This window comes from Oncorhynchus gorbuscha, unplaced genomic scaffold, assembly GCF_021184085.1.
Source record: "Oncorhynchus gorbuscha isolate QuinsamMale2020 ecotype Even-year unplaced genomic scaffold, OgorEven_v1.0 Un_scaffold_8101, whole genome shotgun sequence".
Classification (NCBI taxonomy): Eukaryota; Metazoa; Chordata; class Actinopteri; order Salmoniformes; family Salmonidae; genus Oncorhynchus; species Oncorhynchus gorbuscha.
Genome location: NW_025751350.1, coordinates 2,850 through 15,600, shown reverse-complemented (window position 1 = coordinate 15,600; position 12,751 = coordinate 2,850). Strand labels below are relative to the sequence as shown.

Below are 12,751 nucleotides of genomic sequence, written 5' to 3'. Positions count from 1 at the left end.
TAGTAATAATAATAACAATAATATTAATAATAGTAATAATAATAATAATAATAATAGTAATAATAATAATAGTAATAATAATAATAGTATAATAAATAATAATAATAATAATAATAGTATTAATAATAATAGTAATAATAATAATAGTAATAATAATAATAGTAATAATACTAATAATAGTATAATAAATAATAATAATAATAATAATAGTATTAATAATAATAGTAATAATAATAATAGTAATAATAATAATAATAAATAATAATAGTAATAATAATAACAATAATAATAATAGTAATAATAATAATAGTATAATAAATAATAATAATAATAATAATAATAGTATTAATAATAATAATAATAGTAATAATAATAATAATAAATAATAATAATAATAGTAATAATAGTAACAACAATAATAATAGCAATAACAATAATAATAATAGTAATAATAATAATAGTAATAATAATAACAATAATAGTAATAATAATAATAAGAAATGCATTTTATGTGTAGACCACTTTTCATTACACACAGAAATCACAAAGGTTACGTTTACACAAGCAGCCTAATTCTGATCTTTTGCCCAATTATTTAAACAAACGAGCTGGGCCCGTAATTCGCAACACCTCTCAGAGTAGGAGTACTGATCTAGGATCAGTTTAGCCTTTTTAGATCATAATGAATAATATTATATGGACAGGTCATAGATCAGCACTTCTACTCTGAGAAGTTTTGTGGCCCAGATCTGATGTGCATCAGCAACAGCGGTAGAAATGCTTTTTAAAAACGGGCTAAAACCTATATATATATATGTGTGTGACTAATACTACAAGATAGGCAGACTAAAAAGGAGCCAGCAAAGACTAAACAGCCGAACATCTAAACTTAACATAGAACCGACCTGTGTGTTCGCTCGTGTTCTCTCAGTCGCCCTATCTGGGTGTAGCTCCTCCCACACACAGAGCAGGAGTAAGGTTTTTCTCCGGTGTGCGTCAGCAGGTGTCTCTTCATAGCTCCTGAGTGAGCGAACCTCTTCCCACAGTCGGGGCAAGGGTAAGGTTTTTCTCTCGTGTGCACTTTCTGGTGGTCGCGGAGGGCTGTTCTTTCACGGAACTGTTTCCCACACACGGAGCAAGGGTACGGCTTCTCTCCGGTGTGGATCTTCATGTGTTTTTGTAGAGCTGATAGCTTCTTACAGTCTCTTCCACATTCTGGGCAGCAGTGGGACTTCCTGGCTTCGCTGTCAGATCTGTGTTCAGAACTCTCTCCTGTCGAGGCAGATTATTTACAGTATTTAGGGTTGTGTCCGAATTGGCAACCTATTCCCTTGGTGGTGCACTAGGGCCCATAGAGCTCTGGTCAAAAGTAGCACACTGCGAAGGGAATAGGGTGCCATTTGGAACACACATTCAAAGCGAATTCTAAAATGGGTCACTACAACAGATCAATGAAAAGGAATCAAAGAACGTCATGTGGAATTCCATATTTAGAACTCATCATTTTAACAGGCACTCAGTGGAGACAACGACCTGAGTGTCTCTTCTGGTGTCGCCGTAGGTTAGAGATGTTGGCAAAGTCTTTCCCACATCTAAAGCAGTGGTGAGACTTGGTGTTGTTGGGATCCTCCTGGTGTTGTTCAGGTTCTCCTGATGCGGAGGGACTCTCCTCGCTGTCAGAAGGACGGCTGACACGCTGTCCTGTGTTGATGAAACAGTATGGGGGGGGTTAGATAACGAGTGAATCATCAACATTCTAACTGTCAACATTCTATCACTTACTGATACGATGACGATCCCAACCAATTTCTTCTCCGTCTGAATTGATCAGACCACCAATTTCCTCTTCTTCCACATCATCATCGTCTTCAACTTGGTTCTCAAACCTTTCAGAAACTGACTTCGGGCCCTGCAATGCTGAAGATCCAGGACCTGATGATTCAGCCAATACATCAACAACCGTCTAGTTCACTATGTAGGATTCAGCCTGTAGATAAGCAACCATCTAGTTCACTATGTAGGATTCAGCCTGAACATCAACAACCGTCTAGTTCACTATGTAGGATTCAGCCAATACATCAACAACTGTCTAGTTCACTATGTAGGATTCAGCCAATACATCAACAACCGTCTAGTTCACTATGTAGGATTCAGCACTGTAGGATTCAGCCTGTAGATAAACAACCATCTAGTTCACTTTGATTCAGGTACATCAACAAGTCTAGTTCACTATGTAGGATAGCCTGTAGATCAACATCTAGTTCACGTTCACTATGTAGGATTCAGCCTGTAGATAAACAACCATCTAGTTCACTATGTAGGATTCAGCCTGTAGATAAACAAGTCTAGTTCACTATGTAGGATTCAGCCTGTAGATAAACAACCGTCTAGTTCACTATGTAGGATTCAGCCTGTAGATCAACAACCGTCTAGTTCACTATGTAGGATTCAGCCTGTACATCAACAACCATCTAGTTCACTATGTAGGATTCAGCCAATACATCAACAACAGTCTAGTTCACTATGTAGGATTCAGCCTGAACATCAACAACCGTCTAGTTCACTATGTAGGACTCAGCCAATACATCAACAACCGTCTAGTTCACTATGTAGGATTCAGCCAATACATCAACAAGTCAACACTATGGACTCAGCCTGAACATTCAGTTCACTATGTAGGACTCAGCCTGAACATCAACAAGTCTAGTTCACTATGTAGGATTCAGCCTGAACATCAACAAGTCTAGTTCACTATGTAGGATTCAGCCTGAACATCAACAAGTCTAGTTCACTAGGTAGGATTCAGCCTGTAGATAAACAACAGTCTAGTTCACCATGTAGGATTCAGCCAATACATCAACAATAATAGTTTACTTACTGAGGTAATCCCAATGAACTTCTTCTCCTTCAGAATTTATCAAACCACCAACTTCCTCCTCCTCCTCCTCTTCTTCTTTACTCTCGATATATATGGTAGATGTTTGACTGCAGCCTTCACCGTGGCCTGGGTCAGGATCCAGAGAGCTTTTATCTTTGACCACGCTTCCCTAAATGGCAGAGGAGTCACACAGTACGTTGAGTTAAGAGAGTGTTTAGTTTTTAAATTTTATTATTCCATCCTACTCTGATGAAATACGTGTATTTTTAAGCAATAAGGCACGAGGGGGTATAGCCGCGGTATATTGGCCATATACCACAAACCTTGAAGGTGCCTAATTGCTATTATAAACTGGTTATCAACGTAATTAGAGCCCAAAAATGTAATGTTTTGTCATATCCGTGGTATACGGTCTGATATAACACTGCTGTCAGCCAATCAGCATTCAGGGCTCGAACCACCCAGTTTATAAAATGCTTTTATCCTCTGGCATTTATTTGTACTTTTAAACTGTACAAATATTGTAGCCAAAAATCAATCAATTCCACCATCTGGTTTGAATAGTCCACAGGTAGTCTGATGATTTACCAGAGCATCACCTCCAGCAGTCTGAAATCCTCCCGTAACAGCAGCAGACCCCTCTCCAGTGTGGGACGACCTCAGGAGCCGACCCCTCTTCATGTTAGCAGACCCTTTATCTCCAGTGTGGGACTGTCTGTGTTTCCTCAGGTTTGCTGTTGAGTTGAAGCTCTCCCCACAGACAGAGCACTGGTAAGGTCTCTCCCCCGGTGTGCATCCTGCGATGGACCTGTTGATAGAAGAATTTGTATGTTTAAGATAACGACTAAAGTATTCCACCCTGAAACCATATAATTGCATGAAATGTGTTAGAGTCAAAATGTGTTAGAGTCATAATCCAATAATATGTGCGACTAGACTTTAAGACTAGGCCATTGTGTTACTATTTCACAATATGAGCAGGGTATAGTTGAGATATTTCAAGGACAACTGAACTGTCGACTTGTAATAACGGTGAAACTAATAACTGGAGAGAGGCCTCCCCACCATAGGGAGGAGAGCAGCTGTTAGAAATGCTTAGGCTTGCAGAAGATAATGAAACATGTTGCAGAAGTGTGATAAACCATGTATGTGAACTGTGGAAAAATATAGCCCACCTAAAGCGAGGTGGAGTTTCTACTGTATGTGAGTTCATTTGTGTATGTGTGCTATAAAAAAAACTGTGTTCTCATTTTGAAGACAGAGCGCTCTCTCAATAAAGTATTGATCTATTGCAGGCTGAGACTCTGTCTATTTCTTTGAACTGGAGCTTTACAACCTTCAGGAATTAGACAGAGATACAAAATAGTTCAGTTAGAACATTGGGATAGAAATTCTCGTGACACCTGTCAAGTCAGGATTTAATTAAAGAGCTGGGTTACAACTCACCTTACATCATTAAAGGGATAGAAATAATGTAAGGGGAAAAGGGGGAATGTGGAGATAACTAGTGAACTACGTCGGTTGACATAATCCGCCTCTACCCTCCGTTCTATTGGTGAATGTGCAATCACTGGAGAATAAACTGGATGAGCTCCGTTTCGAGACTGCCATATCAACGGGACCTGAAGAACTGGAATATCCTATGCTTCTTGGAGTCGTGGCTGAACAAAATATGGATTGTATACATCTAGCTGGTTTTTCTATGCATCGACACGACAGAACGGCAGCATCAGGTAAGCTCAACGGGGGAGGTGTGTGTCTCTTAACAACAGCTGGTTTGCTCGATCTCTAAAATTAAGGTTCTGCTCACCCGAGTTAGAATACCTCATGATAACCTGTAGACCACACTATTTACCAATATAGGGCCATAAACAAGAAAACAAAAATGCTCATCCAGAGGAGGCACTCCAAGTGGCCGGTGATTTTAAAATGCAGGGAAACTGAAACCTGTTTTTACCTCATTTCTACCATCACCTTTCCTCCACACACAGAAACGCATACAAATATCCCCGTTGCCCTCCATTTGGCAAATCTGACGATAACTCTATCCTCCTGATTCCTGCTTATAAGCAAAAACTCAAACAGGAAGTACCAGTAATGCGCTCAATACGAAAGTGGTCCGATGAAGCGGATGCTAAAACCTACAGGACTGTTTCTCTTCAGCACAGACTGGAACATGTTCCAGGATTGAGGAGTTTACCACATCAGTAATCAGCTGCATTAATAAGTGCATCGACGACAACGTCCCCACAGTGACGGTACGTACATATCCCAACCAGAAGCCATGGTTTACAAGCAACATCCGCAATGAGCTAAAGGCCAGAGCTTTGCTTCCAAGGAGCAGGACACTAATCCGTATGCTGATAAGACATTTTGCAATGCCCTCGGATGAACCATCAAACAGGCAGAGCATCAATACATTACTGAGATCGAATCCTCATACATCGGCACTGACACACGTCGGATGTGGCAGGGCTTGAAAACTATCACAGATTACAAAGGGAAACCTAGCCGAGAGCTGCCCAGTGACACAAGCCTACCAGACGAGCTAAATGCCTTCTATGCTCACTTCGAGGCAAGCAACAGTAAACCTTGCATGAGCGCACTGGCTGTTCCGGACGACTCTGTGATCACAGTCTCTGTAGCCAATGTGAGTAAGACCATTAAACAGGTTAACATTCACTATGGCCACAGCTTCAGACAGATTACCAGGATGCATACTCAGAGCATGCGCTGACCAGCTGGCAAGTGTCTTCACTTACATGTTCAATCTCTCCCTGAGCCAGTTTGTAATACCAACATGTTTCAAGCAGACCACCATAGTCCCTGTGCCCAAGAAGGCCAAGGTAACCTGTCTAAATGACTATCGCCCGTAACACTCTTCTGTAGCCGTGAAAAGCTTTGAATGGCTGGTCATGGCTCACATCAACACCATCATCATCCCAGACACCCTGGACCCAGTCCAATTCGCATTACTGCCCCAACAGATCCACAGATGATGCTATCTCTATTGCACTCCACGCTCCCAGCCATCCAGGACCTCTATACCAGGTGGAAAGCCCTAAACATTGTCAAAGACTCAAGTCATAGACTGCCCTCGGTGCTAATGCACGGCAAGTGGTACCGATGCACCAAGTCTGGAATCAACAGGACCATGAACAGCCTCTACCCCCCCAAGCCATCAGACTGCTGAACAGCTTCTACCCCCAAGCCATAAGACTGCTGAACAGCTTCTACCCCCCAAGCCATAAGACTGCTGAACAGCTTCTACCCCCCAAGCCATAAGACTGCTGAACAGCTTCTACCCCCCAAGCCATAAGACTGCTGAACAGCTTCTACCCCCCAAGCCATAAGACTGCTGAACAGCTTCTATCCCCCAAGCCATAAGACTGCTGAACAGCTTCTACCCCCAAGCCATAAGACTGCTGAACAGCCTCTACCCCCAAGCCATAAGACTGCTGAACAGCCTCTACCCCCAAGCCATAAGACTGCTGAACAGCTTCTACCCCAAGCCATAAGACTGCTGAACAGCCTCTACCCCCAAGCCATAAGACTGCTGAACAGCTTCTACCCCCCAAGCCATCAGACTGCTGAACAGCCTCTACCCCCAAGCCATCAGACTGCTGAACAGCCTCTACCCCCCAAGCCATCAGACTGCTGAACAGCCTCTACCCCCACAAGCCATCAGACTGCTGAACAGCCTCTACCCCCCAAGCCATCAGACTGCTGAACAGCCTCTACCCCCCAAGCCATCAGACTGCTGAACAGCCTCTACCCCCCAAGCCATCAGACTGCTGAACAGCCTCTACCCCCAAGCCATCAGACTGCTGAACAGCCTCTACCCCCCCAAGCCATCAGATTAATAGTTAGTTACTCTTTATTATCTGTCACTTTATTCCTAGTTATATTTGTACATATATACCTCATGTCTACCTCATGTCTACCTCATGTCTACCTCATGTCTACCTCATGTCTACCTCATGTCTACCCTGGGGCGGTAGGGTAGCTTAGTGGTTAGAGCATTGGACTAGTAACCGAAAGGTTGCAAGTTCGAATCCCCGAGCTGACAAGGTACAAATCTGCCGTTCTGCCCCTGAACAAGGCAGTTACATCACTGTTCCTAGGCCATCATTGAAAATAAGTATTTGTTTTTAACTGACTTTGCCTAGTTAAATAAAGGTAACCCTGCACATGGACTCAGTACTGGCCAAGTTATCGTTACTCATTGTTTCCACCTGTTGTTTACAAAGCATGTGACAAATAAAATTTAAGTGATAAAAAAACAATATAGGGAAGTGTAATAATGGCTAAAGGACCTTGAGGGAGGATGCGTAGGAGAACCTCATCCCACAGACATCGCAAGATTGAGGTTTCTCTCCTGTATGTGTCCGCTGGTGGTCCTTCAGACGCTCAAATCGAGGGAAACTCCGTCCACACACGGAGCAGGAGTAAGGTTTCTCTCCAGTGTGTACCTTCTGGTGTTTTAACAGATTCCCTCGCTGGATGAACCTCTTCCCGCAGACAGAACAGTGGTAAGGTTTCTCCCCTGTGTGCGTCAGAAGGTGTCTCTGTAGGGTGATACCCCCTGTGGAGAAACCTCTTCCGCACACGGAGCAGCGGAAGGGTTTCTCTCCACTGTGTGTGCGGAGATGTGCAACTAGCTTCGATGGTTTAGAGAACTCCTTTCCACACACCGAGCAGAGGTGAGGCTTCTTGGTTCTGTATCGTTTCTCCCGGATGTTTTGGTGTTGTTCTGGTTCTGTTGATGTAGAGGGAATCTCACCGCTAACAAAGACCGGGACAGGGCTTTTTCCTGTGTGGAAAAGTGGAGAGGTTAAACAATGGATCTGCGTCCCCAAATGAAACCCTATTCCCTACATAGAGCCCTAAGGGCAAAAGTGTAGAGCAGGTTAAACAAATACTTAGCCGTTATGCTAACACTAGCTGACCGACTAACTAACACAGAGGCTGTGTACCAAATAGCACCCTATTCCCTATAGGGCTCTGGTCAAAAGTAGTGCTATGTAGAGAATTGGGTGCCATTTTGAAGAGCTCAATCAAAATCATCATTATTCTGCCTCTTACTAGAAAGAGAAACGCGACCAACTTCCTCTCCGTCGGAATTGATCAAACCACCAACTTCCTCATCTTCTTCTCTCGCCTCCTCTTCTTTCTCCAGTTCTTCAACTATAATTTTCAGTCCCAGAGTTTCACCCAGTGACTCTTTGGGTTTGGGTCTCGATCGGTCACCAGGGTCCTAGAACGGAAATGTAAATCAATTATAAAAACATTATTTAAACAAGATAGGAATAACTAAGCTCTTGGCCCTGACTACCTATGCAGGTTCCTTAGATGGCCCCGATTACCTATGTAGGTTCCCTAGATGGCCCAGACTGCCTATGTAGGTTCCCTAGATGGCCCTGACTACCTATGTAGGTTCCCTAGATGGCCCTGACTACCTATGTAGGTTCCCTAGATGGCCCTGACTTCCTATGTAGGTTCCCTAGATGGCCCTGACTACCTATGCAGGTTCCCTAGATGGCCCCGACTACCTATGTAGGTTCCCTAGATGGCCCCGACTACCTATGCAGGTTCCCTAGATGGCCCCGACTACCTATGTAGGTTCCCTAGATGGCCTTGACTACCTATGTAGGTTCCCTAGATGGCCCGACTACCTATGTAGGTTCCCTAGATGGCCCTGACTACCTATGTAGGTTCCCTAGATGGCCCTGACTACCTATGCAGGTTCCCTAGATGGCCCTGACTACCTATGTAGGTTCCCTAGATGGCCCTGACTACCTATGTAGGTTCCCTAGATGGCCCTGACTTCCTATGTAGGTTCCCTAGATGGCCCTGACTACCTATGTAGGTTCCCTAGATGGCCCCGACTACCTATGTAGGTTCCCTAGATGGCCCCGACTACCTATGTAGGTTCCCTAGATGGCCCCGACTACCTATGTAGGTTCCCTAGATGGCCCTGACTACCTATGTAGGTTCCCTAGATGGCCCTGACTACCTATGTAGGTTCCCTAGATGGCCCTGACTACCTATGTAGGTTCCCTAGATGGCCCTGACTACCTATGTAGGTTCCCTAGATGGCCCTGACTACCTATGTAGGTTCCCTAGATGGCCCTGACTACCTATGTAGGTTCCCTAGATGGCCCTGACTACCTATGTAGGTTCCCTAGATGGCCCTGACTACCTATGTAGGTTCCTAGATGGCCCTGACTTCCTATGTAGGTTCCCTAGATGGCCCTGACTACCTATGTAGGTTCCCTAGATGGCCCTGACTACCTATGTAGGTTCCCTAGATGGCCCTGACTACCTATGTAGGTTCCCTAGATGGCCCTGACTTCCTATGTAGGTTCCCTAGATGGCCCTGACTACCTATGTAGGTTCCCTAGATGGCCCCGACTACCTATGTAGGTTCCCTAGATGGCCCCGACTACCTATGTAGGTTCCCTAGATGGCCCTGACTACCTATGTAGGTTCCCTAGATGGCCCTGACTACCTATGTAGGTTCCCTAGATGGCCCTGACTACCTATGTAGGTTCCCTAGATGGCCCCGACTACCTATGTAGGTTCCCTAGATGGCCCCGACTACCTCCCTAGATGGCCCTGACTACCTATGTAGGTTCCCTAGATGGCCCTGACTACCTATGTAGGTTCCCTAGATGGCCCTGACTACCTATGTAGGTTCCCTAGATGGCCCTGACTACCTATGTAGGTTCCCTAGATGGCCCTGACTACCTATGTAGGTTCCCTAGATGGCCCTGACTTCCTATGTAGGTTCCCTAGATGGCCCTGACTACCTATGTAGGTTCCCTAGATGGCCCTGACTACCTATGTAGGTTCCCTAGATGGCCCTGACTACCTATGTAGGTTCCCTAGATGACAGAATATTGACGTCTCCTCTTGAAACACTGTCAGTCATAATTTAAATGGAACCCTATTCCCAAGGCCCAGGCTATTGCGATTTGGGACGTGGCTATAATTGTCCCCCACCTTGCCGCGGTCTCGCTCCACCTGTCCACCATCTCCCGTGTGAGTCTGCTGGTGTTCTCTCAGGGGACCAGGCCGTGAGAAGCTCTTCCCACACACAGAGCAAGGGAATGGTTTCTCTCCTGTGTGAGACCTAAATCAAATCAAACTTTATTTAAAAGTGTATTTAAAATCACAACACTTAACAATGAAATATAGGAGATCAAAAAACTACAACAGAAGGCAATAAAAGAGATTAATAAAGGAACATCAAATGAAAGAGATTACAAAAATAATAGTGAAATCATCGATTCAAGTCAATACTAACCTCTGGTGATCCCTGAGTCCTGAGGGTGTGAAGAAGCTCTTCCCACACACAGAGCAGCGGTGAAGTCTCTCTGCGGTGTGCTTCAGCTGGTGGGCCCTAAGATAAGATAAAAGTAGATTTTTAAAAAACAACAAAAAACACTTCTGACTATTTGAAATGACCCTGTAAACCGTATATTTGATAAATAAAAAGCATAGGTTACACCTCAGGTTTCTCTGCTGGGTGTAGCTTCTCCCACACTCGGAGCAGCTGTACGGTCTCTCTCCCGTGTGCAGCAGTTGGTGTCTCTTCAGGCTGATCAGTTATAAAGATAAGTTGGTTATAGGTAGTTTAAGTTTGATTACACCCACATAGCAGCCAGTCAAAACAACCCAATGAACTCCATGAGCAAATGGCATGTGCCAACCTAAATACACATATATATATATATATACTTAAAAAGGACGGACGAGGATCGTGTTCACTAGGAACCAAAAGGATGCACACGGCCGTAACAGAGAAGGGATGACCTGTTCAATATGAAGCGCTTGTTTTCGTTCTCCTTTGCAAAAATGTTTTGCTATGGTGTGCACTAGAATCTAGGTGTGCACTAATTAACTTCTTCGATATAGAGGGCGCTCTTTTAATTTTTGGTTAAAAAAACCTTCCCGTTTTAAACAAGATATTTTGTCATGAAAAGATGCTTGACTATGCATATAATTGACAGCTTTGGAAAGAAAACACTCTGACGTTTCCAAAACTGCAAAGATATTATCTGTGAGTGCCACAGAACTAATGCTACAGGCAAAACCAAGATGAAATTTCATACAGGAAGTGCCCCAGATTTTGAATGCACTGTGTTCCAATGTCTCCTTATATGGCTGTGAATGCGCCAGGAATGAGCCTACACATTCTGTCATTTCCCCAAGGTGTCTGCAGCATTGTGACATATTTGTAGGCATATCATTGGAAGATTGACCATAAGGGACTACATTTACCAGGTGCCCGCTTGGTGTCTTCCGTCGAAATTATTGCGTAATCTCCAGCTGAGTGCATTTTTCCATTTGGTTCAGAGGAGAAATCAAACTGCCACGAATTATTTATCATCGAATAGATATGTGAAAAACACCTTGAGGATTGATTCTAAACAACGTTTGCCATGTTTCTGTAGATATTATGGAGTTAATTTGGAAAAAAGTTTGGCGTTGTAATGACTGAATTTTCAGGGTTTTTTCTTAGCCAAACGTGATGAACAAAACGGAGCGATTTCTCCTACACAAATAATATTTTTGGAAAAACTGAACATTTGCTATCTAACTGAGAGTCTCCTCATTGAAAACATCCAAAGTTCTTCAAAGGTAAATTATTTTACTTGAATGCTTTTCTTGTTTTTGTGAAAATGTTGCCTGCTGAATGCTAGGCTTAATGCTATGCTAGCTATCAATACTCTTACACAAATGCTTGTGTAGCTGTGGTGGAAAAGCATATTTTGAAAATATGAGATGACAGTGTTGTTAACAAAAGGCTAAGCTTGTGAGCCAATATATTTATTTCATTTCATTTGCGATTTTCATGAATAGTTAACGTTGCGTTATGGTAATGAGCTTGAGGCTATGATTACGCTCCCGGATACGGGATTGCTCGACGCAAGAAGTTAATACGAAACTGGTCTACACTGATAACAACAACAACACCTGATCATCTGGGAGAAGGTGTTCCCACAGTCGGGGCAGGAGTAAGGTTTCTCTCCGGTGTGGACGATCTGGTGGAGCGTCAGGCTCCCCTTCTGGGCGAAGCTCTTCCCACACACAGAGCAGGAGTAAGGCTTCTCTCCAGTGTGGATTCTCATATGGACTTGTAGCTTGTATGCAATGGGAAACTCCTTTCCACACACAAGGCAGGAGTGGACTCTTCTGTGACAGCTGTGATGCTGTTTATGTTGTTGTTGTTGTTTATGGTCTACGGCTGCAGGGAGACTCTCTCCAGTAGTCTCAGAGTGGTGGTTGTTAGAACTGTCTCCTGTGTGGATGAGGACAATAGCTTGTGTTAAATATACTAAACCATAACTAAGTAACTAACTAACTAACTAACGAACTAACTTAACATGAGAGCTGAAGGTCAAAGGGTAATGAGTCATTTAAAAAAAGGTCAAAGGGTAATGAGTCATTTAAAAAAAGGTCAAAGGGTAATGAGTAATTTAAAAAAAGGTCAAAGGGTAATGAGTCATTTAAAAAAAAAGCTAGAATCTAAAACATCCATTTTTGGACTTAAAATTAAAAAAGGAACTCCATGGCCATTTTTTGACCTCCACATTGTTGTCCAGATCACATTATGAACCTGTAGCCCTGTAGATCAAAAGCTAGGTATTCTTTTTTTGAATCCGGATTTGACCATCAGTGGAATATTTGGGGGTAAACACGTTTAAAAGAAAAACTACAACGAGCTTCAGGGAGGATTGAGGTTGATTTCCTGATCTCTACTTCCCTCTGCCCCGCCCACCCGAATGCGGGGAAAATGTGTGCGTTCCTAGTTAAACAGCCTGGAGACTGTAACCCTGAAGATCATCTGGAGAAGACATCCTAAAC

General features: G+C 43.4%; 2 protein-coding genes across 3 annotated transcripts; both read right to left on the bottom strand.

Annotated features, from left to right (window-relative positions):
• Positions 1–657: 657 nt before the first annotated feature.
• Positions 658–3,658, bottom strand: LOC124029900 (zinc finger protein 771-like). Of its 2 annotated transcripts, none has more exons than XM_046341456.1 (5): positions 3,467–3,658; positions 2,879–3,047; positions 1,783–1,932; positions 1,534–1,701; positions 658–1,272 (listed from the first exon to the last, which is right to left on the bottom strand). In XM_046341456.1, exons 1-5 carry the CDS (start codon positions 3,557–3,559, stop codon positions 890–892), a joined length of 963 nt encoding a protein of 320 aa, XP_046197412.1. In that variant the 5' UTR covers positions 3,560–3,658; the 3' UTR covers positions 658–889. The 2 variants fall into 2 exon arrangements, with proteins under 2 accessions (XP_046197412.1, XP_046197413.1); XM_046341457.1 differs by having other exon boundaries at positions 1,783–1,917.
• On the bottom strand, positions 3,573–12,087 carry LOC124029899 (zinc finger protein 501-like). The gene is made up of 7 exons (XM_046341455.1): positions 11,861–12,087; positions 10,392–10,481; positions 10,188–10,283; positions 9,884–10,013; positions 7,964–8,135; positions 7,195–7,691; positions 3,573–3,686 (listed from the first exon to the last, which is right to left on the bottom strand). Exons 1-7 carry the CDS (start codon positions 12,013–12,015, stop codon positions 3,573–3,575), a joined length of 1,254 nt encoding a protein of 417 aa, XP_046197411.1. The 5' UTR covers positions 12,016–12,087.
• Positions 12,088–12,751: the final 664 nt, after the last annotated feature.